The sequence below is a fragment of the Haemorhous mexicanus genome, chromosome 5, assembly GCF_027477595.1.
Source record: "Haemorhous mexicanus isolate bHaeMex1 chromosome 5, bHaeMex1.pri, whole genome shotgun sequence".
Lineage (NCBI taxonomy): Eukaryota > Metazoa > Chordata > Aves > Passeriformes > Fringillidae > Haemorhous > Haemorhous mexicanus.
The window spans coordinates 11,482,133-11,501,449 of NC_082345.1; the positions used below are offsets into that span (position 1 = coordinate 11,482,133).

The 19,317-nt window shown below is 40.9% G+C and overlaps 1 protein-coding gene across 4 annotated transcripts in view; it reads right to left on the bottom strand.

Annotated features, from left to right (window-relative positions):
• The window catches only part of IPO8 (importin 8), a 44,146-nt gene extending 29,973 nt beyond the window's left edge, over positions 1–14,173 (bottom strand). For 2 of the 4 annotated variants that reach the window (XM_059845881.1, XM_059845882.1), the window contains exons 1-5: positions 13,829–14,004; positions 5,587–5,668; positions 3,335–3,491; positions 1,924–2,082; positions 828–984 (exon numbers count right to left, since the gene is read on the bottom strand). In XM_059845881.1, coding sequence (XP_059701864.1) covers positions 828–984; positions 1,924–2,082; positions 3,335–3,491; positions 5,587–5,668; positions 13,829–13,912 — 639 coding nt within the window. In that variant the 5' untranslated portion in view covers positions 13,913–14,004. Of the gene's footprint in view, positions 1–827; positions 985–1,923; positions 2,083–3,334; positions 3,492–5,586; positions 5,669–13,828; positions 14,006–14,054 lie in introns of those variants that run through there. The other 2 variants (XM_059845883.1, XM_059845884.1) reach the window with 2 other exon arrangements.
• Between the last annotated feature and the right edge of the window lie 5,144 nt (positions 14,174–19,317).

Below are 19,317 nucleotides of genomic sequence, written 5' to 3' on the forward strand. Positions count from 1 at the left end.
CTGGATGCGCTTAAAAAAAGATTGGACATGGCACTCAGTGCCATGGTTTAGTAGAGGTTTAGGGCATGGGCTGTACTCAATGATCTTCAAAGTCTCTTCCAACCTGGTCATTCTGTGATTCACTACTACTACCTAGCTACTATCCCATAAACCTCACTTCTCTACAAAATCCAAAGAAAAGTAATGATATTCAGCCAAGTTATTGAAAAGAAAAATAGGATCTTGGTATTTTTTAAATTCTCCATCCATTTAGTAACAAACTATTTCAGCTTTTCAACACACACTAAGGATTTTCAGGCTGTTCCTTATGAAGCACCTGGTTTGGTTTCTGATTCTAAGTACTCCTTCACAAAACTCATCTCAGTAAAAGCCAAACTCATCTCTCTGAAGTGCATGTGCCTTAATACATAGTATCTGCCAGATTTTCAGCAGGTAATGAGAAATGTCTCCTAGTGAAGTGCAACATTTGACAATTACACTAACATATTCATTCCTGACACTTTCAGAGACCAACCATATGGTCGAGATATCTAGTTTGTATCAGGCTATGTGCAACTTTATAAAAATAGGAACACTTCTCTAGTGAGCTTACAGATACAATGTGCAGAAGCACCCTTCATTCATTAAAAATTTAATCTGGGCGATGATGTGACCAGCTTCAAAGCAGAAAAATCTATAAATATCCTATTTCTATAACAGCTGTTTTTTGTACATGACTTTTCCCATCCAAAAGGGTATTCTTATTCAATCACACCTCTGACTGTAGTGAAGGAGGTCACTGTGCCCAGCAAAGTAAAAGTTTGGTTTTCCTCTACACAGATGCTAACCTGAACAAGAGCATAGAAGATTTTTAAGATTTGTTTCTGAAGCAGTACAGAGTAATGGGAGTTATCAGGCAGAAGCTGAATCATCTGCTGCTGAATCCGAGGCAAAAATATTTGCATGGCTGCTATGAGGGGATCTCGTTCCTCTGCCTTTTTGTACCTGCAATGGAAACAAAAATGTTGGTCCAGGATCTACACACTGGCGAGTCTAATGCCTATTTCCCACCAACAATTTAATTCTGGTGCCCTAAAAAAACAAAAAAAAGAACATCAATCACCCTCCCCTCCTCTAACCCCCATCTGAACTCTTTGTGCAAATTCACTAAAAATACCTATAAATAAAAAAATGGAAAACAATAAACATTGCTTAACACAAAGGCAGTTACTGAGGGGAAGCACTACTTTTCTTTATTACTGAATTGTCACCTCACAGGAGCCGGGACTTGAATTTCTCTGCTGTTCCCACCAAGGCTAAACCCAAGCTGGGTGCTGAACAAATGGGAGTGAAGAGCCATTGAAAGAGAAAGACAATTCCTTGCTTTGAAAATGATTCTTTTTCTCCATATACATTCCTTTTGTGTGGTTTATGCATATGTTTCTAATAAGAGGCAATTGAAAAAAAAATATGAGTGATAAGCACCACTACACTGCTCCTAATTTATGCTTTGTGGATTTAGACTTCTTGTCAGGAAGATGCTACAGGTAACAATATGCAATAGCAGTATGTGATAATGACAGCACTGTATTCATGACATAAAAGCAGAAAATAATTTGCATTCATACATCTAGAATTTGGGGTATCTTCAAACAAAGAAAGTTATAATCCTAAGGATTTTTTTTACAGCCAGATCGAAGATATAAAATCTCAAGAAAAAAGTTGCAGTAAATTCATTCAGATTATTGCTGGCAGCTCTGCTTTCAATTCACTGATGATACAAAGATGATGAATATTTCTCATTTATTTGCAGGAAAGGAAGCATATGATAATTATTAATTCCCATTTTCTATCTGAATTCCCTTGTAGAACTGCCAGCGCTATTAAGAATGTCATTTTCAATAATCAACTTAGACTGAAAGTACCAATTCCTCATCTACTTACTCATAAGTCTTCACCAGCTGATAGAGGCACAGGAGGCTCCCAAGCCAGCTCCCACTGTTTGGAGACTGCAGGTAGTATCCTATCTTGTCTACCACAGCTGTCCAATGGCCAGGGAAGTCATGTTTGATGATAGCACGGAGGCACATTGTCAGCTGGGCTCTAGTGAAGGGAGGGAAAAAAATATAAGTGAATAAGGTCATGGCACAGTGTTTAAATTAAAGGATAAATCCCAAATCTTGGTTTATTGGCTACAATACCTGTATTATGTTATAAGCATCAAACATATTTTGACAGCACTGAAGAGTTCTGGGAAGTAGCAGAGGAAAAGCAAGGAAAAAATCTGACTGGATTTAACTTAAAAGAATAATCTAATTTCAGAATATTTTAGCTACTTTTCTCCCTCCTTCTTCACAGGTATCACGCAGTATTTTAAAATAATTACTTGCTCATGGAACCAGCTAGCTATGTGCTTCGACAATGAATGTTTATACTTGCTTATCAAGCTGAAAGCAATCACAAAAACACAAATTCCTATGTTTTCATTAAAGAATAATGGCCTGTGTTATGATCCAAGCCACAGGCTCCTCAAAAAATTACAATTTTCCTGGGACCTTCTAGAACAGCACTTTCTTAACCTCTAAAGCATATGGCAGAGCCAATTAGTTAAACAGCATCTTACTGTTTCTCCCCTGCCACACATTTTTAGATGCCACTCACAACGGGGAGGCAAGGCAGAACTGTTGATTGACTAAACTGAGGTGTGACTAAAAAAGCTGAGCAGCACTGAACTAGAACCTGTGGAAAAATACTTCTAGTTTTGTTAAGTAATGTAAAAACAAAGCCTGCAGAAAATTATCAGTTCCCATCCTATCAGCCTCATTTTAATTAAAGGGGTGAAAAATCATAACTGTAGTATGTCTGTGATTCTTAACTATTCTTTCAGCAAAAGCAGAACCACAATTCTTCATTCTTTAAAAACCTTAAAGCCAAGAACACTAATACATAGTTAAATACTGGGGTTACAGATAAAAATTAGTAAAGTAATTAAGGAAAGGGGCTACTAAAAAAAAGGAATCCTGGACAGTATTTCCCCGAGTGGTTAATTCTATATTGCAGACAGCCCTGTACATACAATCTGCCTTGAATCAGCCAAACAGACAGGCTGTTACTACAGCAAGGGTTACAAGATACTTTGAACACCCTCAGAGGATAAACCACATCACAGGGCTCGCTGCCAGGTTACTACTTTTCTGAAAAACACACATGAATAAGTGTAAACAGATTATTATTACTTTCCCTAAAAAAGTACTTGTCTCATCTTCCAAAACATCGAGATTCTCATGTTAACAACATCAGACTGGCAAGTCTGAAAACCTAAACAACAGAACCATCTCAGTGCAATGTAAGGTACCTCACTAAGTCAGGAGAACGAATGATTCCTTCTACAATGTTATCCCGAATCTGCTGCCGATCGTTTTCATGGATATTAAATGGGAAAACCGCTTCTCCAGGGGGTGGCTCACGGTCTGGCCAGTACTGGGTCACCATGTTCTTCAGGTAAATGGCAGCTAAGGACAGACAGCAGGAAAAGAATAGTTTAATTCTACACACTGCCCAGTGCTCAACATGCAGAATGGCTAAAAGTAGAATTGAAAAGGCAACTGAAAACCACCACCTGAATTCTTAACAATTATGGGCACTGAGCACAGCTGAATCAGAAAAACATTTTTCTTATGATTTCACACAAGATCAGGCTCAAGCATCTGATCAGAACAGACCAGGATAATACTTCCATCAGCATCTATCAAGGTACATTTTTACTACAGGACTCTTCCATATGAAAATAATATCCCATCATTCTAAACAGGCCAACAAAAATCTACTTATGTGTGTTTTCACTCATTCCTAAAACAACTCAAGCTCAGTAAGTGAAGTTTTGGAAGGCTCGTGTAAACAAATCACTGCACACACAGACGGGACACTCTGCTTGGAGAAATGCCCAGTATGAAACTGGCACATGGCCTACCTTCTATTCAGACAGAAATGCTTGTTGTGAATTCCCTAAGCTTTATTTCACTATTAGGATTTCCCATAATACCTTCAAATTGTTCCCTTCTGTCTCACATGAAAAAAACAAGAAAAATAAAGTTAATCTTCAACAGAAAATAAAGCAGCATTAATGCATCAGTACTAAAATGCCTGAAGGCATTCTTCAGGAAACATAAGAAATATGGTATGAGGCATTAAAGGAATGTTCTTAATAAACTCTTATGCCTGGACACCGTTTTGGTTGATTACTAGCTAGGGTTTTAAAGTAGAAATAAGATATTCTTGGGTACAATCATTTCTTTTGGTGATAAGAAATTGCAAAGCATGAAAACATGTAGTCTGTAAAATATTTTATAGGAGCAAGAGGAAAAAAAGCTCTTTGTCTATGACATGCCAGACTAGTCAGACAAGAAACAGGTCCTGAAAAACCAGCCCAAGACTTTAATCAATTTCCTCCATAGATCTTGTTGTTATACAAATTTTTGGCTTTTAAAAAATTCCCAGGGAAATCTGTTGGCTTGCAAAGATGACTTAAATGTGCTTTTCCATTTTACATCCCTATTCTGTAAAAAAAAAAAAAAAAAAACAAAAAAACAAATTACATTGTACATAGTTGTTTTTTTCCCTGAATGGTACTGAAATGAGAGATTAATTTATAAAAATGACCTTATGGAGTTTAGATTAAGCCTCAAACTTTACTACAGAATGGACTAACAACACCATTCAAAGTTGGATTATCTTTGAAAAAATAAAGGCCAGCATGACAAACAGAATATGTCAGCATGCTCCAAAGCACTCAGGGGATTAATGGGATCTGTACAAAAAAAACCCCAACAGTGCTTCTATGGGAAATGCTGTTCCACAGGATAAAAACAAAGCTGTGAATGAAACAGTATTAATTAATTCACTGAAAGACCTGAACAGTCTCTGTATCTGACAAACATATCACACAGGAGTAGTTAAAATGGATTATGAGAATTTAGAATCTGATCTTCCACAAATGCATACACGAAAGTTAACTGCACCACTATACCTGAACTCACACACACAGCTGAGCAATCCTTCCAGACATGCTCAGACTATAGCTGTGCAACTTACCAGTGATGTGACCTTCCTTCATATCTACTTATTTAAGTCACCAAGATACTGATTAAATGTATGTGGCTACCCTTAATCTGTGAATTAAGGAGTGGTTTCCCTTTTACAGAAATTTTCACTTTTCCAGAGAAAAGAGATTCAAATAGAAAAACATGCACTCAAATGTGATATCCTTTTCTATTTTTAAATTCACACTTGTCTTGGCATCATTACTTCTGTACCAGCAGGAGAAATAATACCTAAGGGTTCTCAGTTTTGAATAGAAATCATGCTTTTTTCCTATCAGTATCACAGCAATCCAGTAGGGATCACTATACACACAGGGAAAGCTGAAGTAGGACTCTATCCTACACCCATGGTTTCATGTGACCCTTACGATGGAAAAAAACAGCAAAGACAGATCCTTTTCATTTCCTCCCCAGAGCAAACCTGAACTGACTTGCATTGCAACAGTTCAAGAGTCTGTTCAAGGAACAGACTGACTGAAAGAAAATGGAACAAGAGATTTCATCTCACCTGCTTGACGCACCGGAAATTCAATCTGATCAGACACTATGATTTGCAGCAGACTTGGAGCAAAGTTGATGATCTTATAGGACTGAAAAACACAGACAACACAGTTAGTAAGTCACTGTGTTTAAAGTAGTCTGCATTAGCAAATACTCAATGAGGAATACAAACTAAGGATTTTGCACTGCTTTTGCATCCTCCTCATGATGTACGAAAGGTTTCAGGACTTGAATTTACCCCAACCTGCAGAAATCCAAATAATTCCTTGCAAAAGCAAAGCATGTAACTGCACACGGGCAGAATAAGTAACGTGAAAAGGTTCTCAATTACAGATTAGTGATAATGAATAGTTAAATAGTTCTAAGAATACATAGCGAAAAGCTCCAGATATCTGTCTTTGAATTACTCAATTTAGCCCCATAAGTCAAACAGACATTGACAAGTTTCACCAATACAAGCCATTTATTAGCAAAATAGTTTGTGGTATAACAGCAAGAGTGAAGAGATTTTAAAAAAAATCATTTAGAATTGTTTTCAAGTATAAACAGCATCTGCAGTAGCCATATACAATTGTATTTTAGCAAACTAGATGTATAGTGCATCTCAATAAAAACTGGAGAAACAGTGGAACAAACATTTTCAATTAAAATCAAGCGTAGGCAGATTACACTTCAAAACCCACAGCCTTCATGGGAACTTTTCAAATGCTACATCAGCCATGCAGCTGAAGAATTTCAAAGAGAAAACAATGCTTTGCTCAGTGAACTTCTGAGCAAAGCACACCAGATTTAAAAGATGTGACAATCTGATAGCTTTATCCTGCTGCCATCCGCCAGGGCTCCTCCAGTGAGGAAGCGCTGACTCAGCGTGGTGCAGTTACTACTAAGCCTTGGTGGATCAGTACTGGTAGGTCAGATCTTTCATCCCTTGGATCCATGTGTTTTATGTTCAAAGAGAGAGGTTTCTTGGGGCTAGATGGCAGCAGCTTTCTGTATTTCACCTTTTATAGTGTTTCTTCCCATTAGATTACGCCTGGCATTTCTGTGGTTGCTCCCAGAGTCATGCTTAAAGGACAACATCCTCCTATAGAACTCTGCCTCATTCAAAAGCTGTGAAATAAAAGATACTTTCTGCCCTTCATGTCCCCAGTTCTTTGATCTACCATATCCATAACAAGGTAAAATTACACTGCTTTCATGATGTCTAAGTGTCCCAGCTGCATTGCGACACTATCATTCAATAATTTCACCAAATCACTTAACTTTCTGGCCCTCATTTTATTCACTATAATGATAGTGTAATTCTAACTCATTTGATGTTTATAGAGTAATCTGAGATCTGAGATAAAAGCAGTAGTGGCAAATCAAAAGCATACTCTCCTCCAATTTCCTTCTCTATAAACTTTAATTATCCCTAAGAAATGTTCCAAATAAAGTAAAAGCTCTAACATCCAGTACAGGAACTCTATTTACCTACAGACATGCTGAATTTGTTGAAGCATACCGGATTCCAAAGATCACCTTTTAATCCAGTAGCCTGGAGTACAAAGCTTGCCTTTCAGTCACTACTGGACAACACTGGTGTGTTCTGACAGGGCCACAGTCGACTGCAGCATCCTCCAGCACTCAACACCCAAGTTACACAGAGATAAGGAAAGCACAAGAAATCACAGCAGCACAGAAACACCCCAAACCATGCACGAACTCTAACTGTCCTTTTTGTTCTCAACAGTGTCTGTACACTGCTCTCAGACCCAATCTACAAAGCTTTTACTACTATAAACACACCAATTAAAAATGCAGCTTTGGGGGTTGTTTTGTTGGTGGTGGTTTCCAGCTGCAATCCTACCAGTACCACATTTAGGCTGGACACAGTGGTAACAATACTATTTCCCTTTCCCTATCCTAACAGTTTTGACTGAATCTCCATTGAAACCACTGCTAGTTCAGGAAGCTTTATGAGTACTACTTGTGCTGGTGTACAACTGCTCTCCCTGAAGTTTTGCCAGGATCTACACAAATATGGTTATTTGCCTCCGTGCCAGATCGGCTCAGCAAGCACCCGGAGTGACAAAAGCCCTGTGGCGCAGGCGGAAGGCACAGTGTCCCCGAGGGGTCCCATCCCCACCAGCACAGTGCTATGTGCGTGTCTTTACACTTCACACATCACCACCCCTACAGAGATCGCCAGGCCCATTAAATCCTTCTGTTCCCTTCTATTGTCGTGCCCGGAATTTACATTTTCACATAGCTCTGTTTACTACTCGTTATCAGAAACAAGAAGACTGTAGAGATCAACAGAGACTGTGAGCCCACGTTAGAAACAAGACACACGATTCTGTTGTATTTGTGAAGCTCAAATTACATCCTGCTCATTTGTGCAGCAACAAACCCGGGTCAGGAAAACTACATGCTGCTTGCAGTTTTTAGAACAGAGGACTTTTTAAAAAGCTGCATGCAGCAACATTTTTCCTATACCAGCACATTCTTGTCTGTTTAGTTGTCATGCTAATTGTGATCTTGGGATGTGTCCCTTCCCTGCGTTGCTCCGGACATCAGCAAACAAAGCTGGACCTACCACAGGAGCAGGTGCAAAGCAATTGTCAGGTGTATACTGTGACATGGAAATGGACAAGGAAGAGACCTTGGAGCTGGATGAGTTCAACAAGACAGATCTTTATATCACTGCAGCTGCACCTTAACAAAAGGAGAGCAGGAATATTGTCAGTGCCACAGAAGAAACACAAAACTATCTGCTGATTTGGAAGAGCCATGCCCAGGAGCCGCAGGGAGGCACCAGATGGCTGAAATAGACCTTCAGCACAACTCCCACAACACAGCATGGTGCTTTGTGCACTTGGTGAATAATTACACTGCCCTGAACCCACATTGCTGGGATCTGGTAAAACTTCTTATGAAAGTGCCGATCCACTGGGGCATATGTCTATTTTGAAAGAGAAAGTGAAAGTTTTTGAAAAGCAAACTTTCACTGAGTACTTACAAAGAGCAATTATTTCAAAGCTGTGTAAAACACATACAGGCTGTTCTTGTATGAATCCCAGGTCAGAACATTTATCTTAAAAGAGAATCTCACCTAATTTCCACTGGGATTAAGAGGATGGGATACAGCAGTGTGCAAGGCTAGCAGCTACACTGGGAAAAGCATACAGCATTGGGAAGGCATAACTGGGTACATTTACAGCAGTGGAGAAAAAATGCATATGACCCCTGCACGTTGTTCCATCTGTGTCTGCTCTCTCAGGATCTGTGCACTGCAGCTGCACAGCTTTCTGCACTCTGTTCCTTCACCTTTGGCCTGATGTATCCTTCCCTGCGTCACCATCACAGCTCCAGGCTTCAAAAGATCAGAGAACACATCTTTTTCTGCCTATCTCCTCTTCCATTTGATTAGGTACAGAACATATGACAGACAAGTGAGCCTCAGATGGGCCGCTGAAAAACATCAAGATGAAGACCATCACTTGTAAAGGGCCAGAATACAAGGAGAAATAAACAGCAAAAAATACATTAAAATCTCCCCAAATTGATCCTACTGAAACAAATACTTCTCACATCTAATGTTCATATTTGGTCCCCAGATTCTCACACATCATACACTGCTAAACTCATTTCATGAAGCATTATTCTTGTATCTTGCTTGCTGTCACATTCAAAGACCATAACTGTTCCAGAACCACAAGAGTCAGTAACCTTCCCACTGCACTGATGGCAACCACAGTGCCTGAGTGCAGAATAGCACTGAAAGGTGCTTCTTCCCCTGCAAAACACCAGGACACTCTAGGACAATGGATATGGGAAATCTGGAAGCCCTTCTTCCCATTCTACAAGCCCAGATCATCCTTCTCCATCAGTAGTAAACATTTTTATACCTCTGAATACAAGTATGGCACATAAAAATCACTGAAAAAACAAAGCACTGCATCTATGTTTGCAAAAACAAGCACACAGAAGAAATTTGTACCTTGAATTAATGAGAAATGAACTTTTTACAAAGATAATTTGAAGGCTTAAATACATCTGATCCACACGTGCAGCTACCTGGTTTACCAAGTCTTATTTTCTTTTTCTGTGTACTGAAAACGTGTACTTAGAAATTCCATTGGCAAACTTACAAGTATTTCTGCAGTTGTTAATAGCATTTTCACTCTTGTTTTTTTACACTGTCAGTCAGAGACAGTTGTTAAAACAAACCAGAACTTCAAAAGATACTTTTTTCTTTCCCTGTCTATATGCAAAGATACTATGTAGGTTAGGGGTATGTATGTTTTCATACAGACTACTGAAAATAAGCTTGTGTAAGAACCTACCTGAATTTCTTTCCTGTATGGGTTCTGCTGCCAAAGTCATTCAGTATCAAAGAAACTTCACTTTCCACATAGCTTTTAATTATCCAAGTCAACTTCCTCATCAAATTGGTCTCAGATTTCTCCCTCTAGGTATCATGAAGTGCTCACTGGCACTTACAGAGTGGCCTTAAGATTCCTGCCTACTATAGCAGCCAGCTCAACAAAGATGTGGAAAGATATGGAAGGAAGCCAAACTTTATTCTGGATTCTTCTGCTTTTGGGTAATCTTTTCACACTTCTTCCAGCACTGCTACTCAGTTGCTGTCAAAGCCAAATTATGTAACTCCTACTCAATATTTAAAAAGCCCAACTGTATTTCTGCAATTGAGTTCTTGTTTTATCCTTTGCTACAGGCCAAAGGAATGTGTTACAGCATGTTGGGCCACTGAACATTAATGTATAAAACCTGTATGGGAATCCTATCTGAACTGGAATTAGAATGACTCTGTACATCCACAGCACTCCAAGAACTGGCACATGAAAGCAGTATACTGGCACATGAAAGCAGTATATAACCGTAATATAAATAAATAAATGAATCCAGCAAAAGTCCTTGAAGTCCACAAGACAGATGTAACAAGAGTAATAGCCTGGAACAGATACAGACAAATGATGCACAGAAACTGAGTCTATTTCTTGGTACGATAACTAACCATTCTACTAAGTGTGAGTGATAAAGATCTTCATCAAGTGCACTCTAATTACATTACAGAGCTGAACTAGAATAAGGCAGGGCAGGGAGGCAAAAGAAAAAGAGGGGGAAGGAAAGACATGTACACTTACAAACCCAAAAGGCTAAAAGGGAAATGGCAGCAATTACACGAGATAGACACTGACTTGGCAGGAAACTGCTCTAGTTTAGCAAGAATCAGAATTCAAATAAATCCCACACTTAGAGCTGTGTTCAGATCACAGAGAGAAGTGAAGTTTTTTAATGATTTCGAAGTAGCATCAACCAAGGAGAAAGATCAGAAAAATCCTACTAAGAACTGAATGATCTATAGAACTACTGCACTGACACAAATAGAGTTGGGTAAGAGGCCAAAGTACACGGTCAGGGTCTCAAGGATTACAGAACTTCTCCTAAAAACTGGAGGTTTGTGAGTGAAGAACAACAACAGAATAAAAGGATCAAGGGACTTTGGTATATTGAGTGATAAGAAGCATGTAGATGTTGGACACAAAGAAGATAATTGTAGATTTAGTATTTAATGATGCATTCGCAGCTTTGAGCACAAGACTTTCTGGAACACTGCAAACACAAATGACCAGACTTCACAAGAAGGATTATTTCAATGGGAAACCAGTGCAGAGAAGAGCTGTGCTCCTATTACTAGATTTCATAAATTCAGTTTTATGATATGGCAAAGGAAACATAGCCTGCTGAGGCTAGAAAAACAGGTTTCTAGGGGATCAGCCTTTGACAAAGCTGTCAGAGAAGGTACCAAGAAACCTGAAGTAAGATTGGCACAAATGGATATAAATGGACCATAAACCAATTCTGGCTGAAAACCAACACTTGTTTCTAGCTGCAAGAGGAAGAAAATTCACAAGCACCCTTCGAATAGATAAAAAACTGACAAAAAAAAAAAAAAAAAGGAATCCTGATTCCATTTCTGAATGCAGTTAGGTGATAATCCAGGAGGCAGACAGCAAATTCATTGATTTGGGTGTATCTTTACGCAGGTGAAGGAACATACAGAGGAGAAAGAAGCATTTTCAAACATGTTGGGACTTCTTACACGTAGAAAAGCTTTCATTCATGTCAACTCTATTCCCCATGCTCTCCACTGCAAGGAAACTATTAGGATATTGCTCTAAAGGACTCTGTTCTGGTACAGCACTGAGGTGCCTACAGACAGGCACTGTCTGGGTGCACTAGGAGGATTTGCAGCGTCTGGGAAGCTCATGGCACTGCCTGGACTCAAAGCTGAATGCCAGTGTACACTGCAGATGAGCTAACACAGGCAAGTTTTACCTCAGCACCCCTGAAGCTGTCTCAAGAGCAGCATCCCTGTAACTATGACACAAAACAAAGGTGACTCCTGTGCTGTGCTGTTCAGCCAAGGGCTCCATCACCACTTCAGGTACTTATTGACAGAGAATTTTCTGTTTGGTTGGTGGATTGGTCCCTTTGCTAGAACAAGATAAATGCTAGAGCAGCACCTGGATTCCAGCCCTTGCAGGAACACAGGGACATGTCAACACTACCATCAGATACACGGGAGGGGAATCTGACACATTGCTTTGAAGCCTTGCTTTAAAAGCACTAAAAAGCTTCAAGATGTCAAAGTCCCACGTTGAGCAACATTGCTCAGGAGCACTTTGGTTTCTCTCATCCAGAATCACGTCAAACCCAGCACTGCATCAGCACATTATGTCAGACACATCATGCTTCACCTAGTAACAGGAAGCCTGCACAAAAAAAGGTATGTCTCGATTCCAGGATTCCTTCTTCATAATAGTTAGAAAAAAGAAAATGCATCAAGCATTTCAAAAGAAAATTCTGCATCTCAGCCTTACTGTTCTCAGTAAGTCAGCTTGCACTCTTGAATCTATAACCTGTGTCTTTCATGAGAATGGCACTATCCATCACTTAAACTTAGATTTTACAGCTCTCAGTCTTAAAATGCTTTCAAGACTGTTCCTGAGCTTCACAGTACTTACTGGTGATGACAGCGCTAGGAGCAGGACCCAGGAACCCAGGAGCTGCCTCTTTGTTCTGAACAGAACACCGTAGTAGCAGTAGTTTGTATTGCTGTTTGGACTGCTGTGCAACAGGCTGCTGACAAATATTTGTCATTTCCCTCTCAGTAGGGAGAAAAACAGATACTGATGCATTTTTAAAGTAACTATGCCAAAAAGAGGAAAAAAGCCTTGCATCCTTATCTAAATATTCACAAGAGCATTTTCAGTGTCCAGCACTTAATCCACTCATTTACTAAAGGAATTTACCAACTGCTAAAGCAAGGATTAGCTATATCTAATTCAGAAGGAGTTTTAAGTTGCCTAAATATAAAACTAAGCTGGAGGAGCAATCCTGAATGGCATAATTCCTGACAACCAATTCTCATTGACTATTTTGTTAACACACCAACACAACCAAAAAATCCCAAGTCCTCAAAGAGAATTGATCAAATATTCCATCAAAGCATAGAAATGAAAGTTTCACTAATGCTGTGCAAGGGAACTTTCTCTTTTCTCAAACGTTTAAAGGTTGGAGTCACAGTTTCATTCAGTGCATACTGCCGCCACTCTAGGAAAAGGTTTTTCCCCCCGAGGGTGTTGGGCACTGGAACAGGCTCCTCGAGGAAGCGGTCACAGCCTGACAGAGTTCAAGAAGTGTTTGGACAACACTCTCAGGCTCATGGTGGGATTCTAGGGGATGGTGCAGGGCAGCAGGGCCAGGAGTTGGACTCGATGATCCTGATGTGTCCCTTCCAACTCTGCATATTCTGTAACTCTATGATTAACTGTAGGATGCCACGACATATACTGCCCACGAAACCTAAGGCGCCTTCCTCCAACTTCCACTTGCCGTGCGGCCGGACGGGACAGAACGCGCCCCCGAGCGTCACTGCCGCCCGTCCCGTGAGCGCCAGGGCGCGACCCGCGCAGGGCCACAGCAATGTCATCCCTTCCAGCGCCGAGCAGCAGCGCCCCGGCCACGCCGGGCGCCGGGCTGCCGCACTCGGGAGTGGAGTCCCAGCACCGCGGTCACCGCCGATCGAGGGCAGCGACCCGCCCGTCCCCGGCCCGGCCCCGGCCCCGCTGCGGGCGGGCGGTCCCGGCGCCGAGCAGTGGTCGCCCCCCGCCCCTGCCGGCGGGGCCGGACGCCCCCGTGGCGCGCGTGGGGCGGGCCGCCCGCGGGTCCCCCCTCACCTGGTTGAGCTCGTTCTCGGCGGCGACGCGCAGCTTGGGGTCTATGGTGCCCTTCAGCGCCTGGATGATCCTGTTGGGATCCATCTTGGCCTTCGCCCGCCGGCGGGCAGCGCTTTCCCAGGGCAGCAGGACGCGGAGGAGCCGCCGCTAGCGCCGCCGCCCCCCCGTGCCACCAGCGCGGGCCCGCGTCCCCCACCCCCCCCGGCCCCTCTCCACAGCCATTCACCGGTTTGCGACAGCTGGATATCGGGAAACGGGCGCTGCTTTACGGCCGCGGCGCCGCCTTCTGGCTTCGGGAAGGGGTCGGCGAGAGGTGGCCGCCATCTTGTTGTACGGACAGGAGTCCGCCGGGAGGGCTGCAGGGGGCGCGGCTTGCGGGCCGGGGCTCCATGGGGGCGGCCATGTCGCCGTACGGAACGGCGGGGGCGGCTCCTGCCGCGCCCTGCATAGATTATTTTTAAATTAGGATTTTAAAATCCCATGTTTCTTTCTTAACAGTTTACTCTGTTTTTCTAGGTAGCCTTTCAGCTTTCATGGCGGGCTTAGGTGCTCTGTATTTGTTATCCCGCGAGTCGTTGGGACAAGAATGAAGAGTGAGAACACGGGGACTGAAGGAGGTGATGAGGTCAGGTCCATGGAGGAGAACTGACGCTGGTCACACTTATCCTGGTGCGTCAGGGATGTGCCCTGCGCAAGAACGCCTGACAATATCCAGGAAGGCAGAAATTTGCTGCAAGGTGTTTACTAAAACACTTGGTTGGGTCACACGTCTTAATTCCTACTCTGCTTCTGAGCAGGTTTCTGTGTGATACTTGTCCTCATCATCATGTAGATAAGTAGAACCTGAAAAGGGTTCGCTATCTTAATGCTGTTTGTGTGTGAGAGGGGGTGGGAGATGCTTACCCCTCAGGCTGGCAGGAATATACAAACACCACCTCAAACGCTTCAAAACTCCTGCCCCACCCTGATTCTCCATCTCTTGCCTATTATTTCCTCCATTAAATCCCAGAACATGCTAGTGAACCAAAGGAAGATTTAAGCATCTTAAGAAAGATGTCTGTCAAAGGTGTAACTCTCAGGTAAACAGACCAGAAAAACCTCTGACTAATGTGGTTTTGGTGAGCTAAATCCTTTGGTTACTTCTGCAGGTGATGTTTCACATAATGTATACAAACCAGAGACATCTGATTAACTGGTTGGAAGAACAGAAACACTATCTGCTGTGCTCAGGAGGAGTGAAACACAACAGCAATTACAAGACCATCCCATTATATAGGTGTCTTAATAATACAGTTGGACAATATGTCATTTGTTCATTGTAATTGCAGTATAAACCAAAACGTTAAAGCAGCTGGCACTATAGTGATTTACTAATAATTTTTAAAATGTCCCTCAGTAATGTTGCCTCTAATTAAAAAGGAATCCAGCTGTCACAATAAATTGCACCTACCTGGCACGGGGAGATGGTGCATTCCCTCTCTTGTGGTTTTCATCACCTTTTGAAGTGTTGCAGAACACCTGATCATTATCTTTCCTTTCTCCTGGGATGCAGCTCTACAGCACCTAGCAAGAAATCTTAGGCACTTCCATTGACCTTTCCCTTTCTTCTTAAAAGCAGATGAGAGTATGCTCAGTAATCATAACATTCAAAGAAAAACAATCTTAGTGTAAAAAGTTAGTGTATATATTATTAACTAGGGTAATTCTTTGTTGCTGTCCCATTTTGATTAAGGTAATAAATTGTCCAGGGAAAACAGCCCACTTAAAAAAATCTTGGATTCCATATCATAGCAAATCCAAATTGCTTTAAAGGATTTGTAGTGGTGTATCTCTATTCCCTTTTCCCAAATTACCATGTTGTGGACTGTTTAAGAGCAGTTCTGTTTCATTCCATTTCTGTGTATTCATCCGTGGTAGGTGAACTTAAAAGTTATTAAATTTATTTATTGCAGGACTTCTGTAGAACTAGTGATATAAAACATACCAATAAAGAAGAGAAAATCCTTAAAGGGTATTATAACATCTTCCTAAAATGAATTTTATTGCACTTACCACTTGCATTTAAAGTGGTACTTTCAGTGTTGCAAGCATTGTAGTCTGCCTGTTGCCTGGGTTTTCTGGATGCCCAATACTTCTTTCTGCACAACATGAACCTTCATAGATACCAGTGACTATGTTAGTCTAAAAATAAGTTTAGTCATTAATTGTAATATTTTTATATGACTTCATAAACTTCAGGATGAAAGTAACTGCTTGTAAGCAAGAACTCATATGCCTTTTTGTCAGAGCAAAGATTCTGTTAATATTTGGGGTTTCATCTACTTACAATGAATGGTTGAGTTTGGATTTTTAAATCGGTTCTGCTACTCTGCAAATAAAAAATCTGAGGTAAAATTCAGAGATTTTTCCTGTCAGCTCTCTAACTGCTGGTGACAGAAGATCCAATGTGAAGGGACAAATGAGATATTAAAAAACTAAAACAAATTAAATCAAAGTTGCATCAGTATGCAAGTAGGTAAAAAAAAAAAAAAAAAAAAAAAAGATAGTACCAGGGAGATAAGGAGATAACGCAAAGATGTGGGTTTTTTAAAGCTCCTAATCTTTCCAGGTGTGCTGTAACAACAGTTTTGTAAAGTTAGAACAAACAAGTTTTTAAATTTATAACAAACTTATTTACTCAGTTGTGAAACCAAGGATTTTCAAAGTAACCAGTTTGACCAGAACAAAAATTAGACCTGGTTCTTTACAGAGTTGCCATCAAGATAACTGTATTAAATTCAAGACCTTTGGAGAAAACTTGAAAAGCCCTACATCATGCAGGTTAGTTTGCAGTTAGTCTTTTGCTTGCAGTTAGTCCTTTGACTTTTGGTGGCTTAGAAGCACACTGGTGAGGTCTCAGCTGCACATACCCCACTTTCTGTGGCATGGAACAACCCCTCTCTTTTCATGCCAACCAAGTGCCTTTAGGACAGCACCTGGTTCTAAGTTGTAGTTAATAACAGACACTCCTGAAAAAGCATGAGAAAGAAAACAGCATTCCTCTGTGTGATGTGCTACAGGCTAAAAGCAAACCACTGTTCTCAAAGCAGGCTTTATTTCATTGCAGTGAACTAATGACTAAATAACTAATGATCACTACAGTGATTGGATGTGTACTTAGCATAAAACCTTCATTCCATACCAACCACATCTCAAACCTTACTCTAGGGCCCAAAATTTTTAGGAAGTGCCAGCTGTGGAAAAGCTGTGAACTAATAGTTTCCAGCCAGATTAGTACTTCACAATATTATTTTTTCAAGTACAACACTGCCAGGAAACATTCAATCCACAAATACATATGCCTAAGGTTTCTTGCATTCTTTATAGAATTATTTATAGTTGGGTGAAAATTAAGTTGATCAGAGACTTGTGAACAAGTGTGTGACTAAAGTTAATTCATTTTTACCTGGTTATGGTACTGCATCTCTCTAATTATAATACAGAACAGACTTTTCATAACCTTCACAAGATATTTGTAGGTTGAATAAAGAGCTAGCAGATAAATGTATTCCAATCCTCCAGACATAAGCCCTTGATCAGAGTTAAAATGCCAAAGCATCTCCCTCTCTGACTGGTTTGTTGGAGTAGCTGTAGAGAACAAAGCAGTCAGGGAGGAAGAGGTACCTAATCTTAACCAGCAGGACAGGGCAGTGACACCACCACTGCAGCCTGCAGGATGGAGGTTTCCTTAGCTGCAGGAAGTCAGCCATGGCAGTGGTGGGAGATTATTCATTGTCTCCCCTCACTTCCACGACCTGGGGAAAACCCCACAAAAGTCACAAGTCCGTTAGAATTTTGAAAACTTTAAGAAAGCCTTTGTCACAGTTGAACCCCTCTGAGCTAGCAGCTCAGCCCTACACAGCCATTCCCCTCCACTGGGACAGGGAAAAGAACTGGAAAGGCCAAAGTGAGAAAGCCTGTGGGTTCAGATAAAGACAGTAAAGCAGAAACTCAAGCAAAGCCAAGCAAGAAATTAATTCCCCACTTCCTATGGGCAGGCAGGTGTTCAGCCATTTCCAGGAAAGCCGAGCTCCATCACATGGAAAGGTGACTTTGGGTGTCAGACACCATAACTCAAAAGTCCCACTCTCCTCCTTCTTCCCCCAGATTGTATTGCTAAGTACATCATCATCATCATCATCATGTGGGCTGGGGTATCCCTTGGGTCAGTTGGGATCAGCTGTCCTGGCTTTAAACCCTCCCAAATCCTTGTGCTCCCCAGCCCACTCACTGGTGGGGCAGTGTCAGAGGCAGAAAAGGCCTTGACTCTGTGCAAGGCCTGCTCTGCAATAACCAAAACATCCATCCCTGAGTTATCAACACTGTTTTGGTCACAAATCCAAATACAGCCCCATACCAGTTACTTTGATTAAAATTAACTCTCCCCCAGCCAAACCATTACACTCTCCCATTTCAGGGTAGTCCCAATATTCCACTGATGCCAAGAGAAGAAACACAGAAATTTTCTCACTATGAAAACAATGCTTCTTACCTTTAAAGTTTATCTTTAGCAGGCTGTGTGAGAGAAGTAAATCAGAGAGAATTTAGGTGGTATCCAATTTGCACAGCAGACAGCAATAGGAAATTTAGCAGAATGTTGATGCCTTTTTGTATATTTTAATTAGACCCAATTATAATCCTTATATAGTGAAAGCATTTTTCCTAATGAAATGATTCAATCAACTTCATTTAACAACTACTGAGGAAAAAAAGTGTAAATACAACTTACACTGTCAGACGGTATTTACATGAAAACTACACAGTAAAGTATTTCCAGCTTGTGAAACTGACCTGTTAAATGCTTTGCCCAGAAGCAGAATAAAGAAATAGGTCATTGTTCTGGACATCCTGACTAGACTAAAACTGTGTCAGTAGAAAATGTACTGAAATAGTCAGAAGTCCTTTGAGAAGCTTTCTAAAACAATTAGTCTAGAAGCATAATGAGATATCCCTACCCTAGTGTTTATCATAATGGAAAAATTATATAAAATTTTTAGGTATTTTGGAGATGAGAATAGCAATTTTCTACTAGTGATTTTGGCCAGCTATGTGTATGGAAAAAAGGTGCTTGGCTTGGTCTTCTGTAGTGTTTTTTTAAACAGTCTTAGCGTTTAAGGTTGTTACAGCCTTTTGGGTTGCTTCTAGTCTGAAACCTTCCTTAGGACAGTACCTGTTCAGTTGTACTTACCCTCCTTTTGGTAACAGAAGCCAGCAAAACCTGCATCCACAGCTGGCTAAAAACACAGTGAACACCTACAGTACTAGCTTAAAAAGTTGTATGAAATCTACAAGTCAATAATATTTTTTAGCTATTCTAAGGGATGAGACTTCTCCAAGTTGTGTATTCTTCTCAAATAAAAATAGCAGGACAAAGCCAGATATTTTATTTTAAAGTAGCTACAACTGTAAAGATTATTGTGATTCAGGCTAAAGCCTGAAAGCGTTCACTT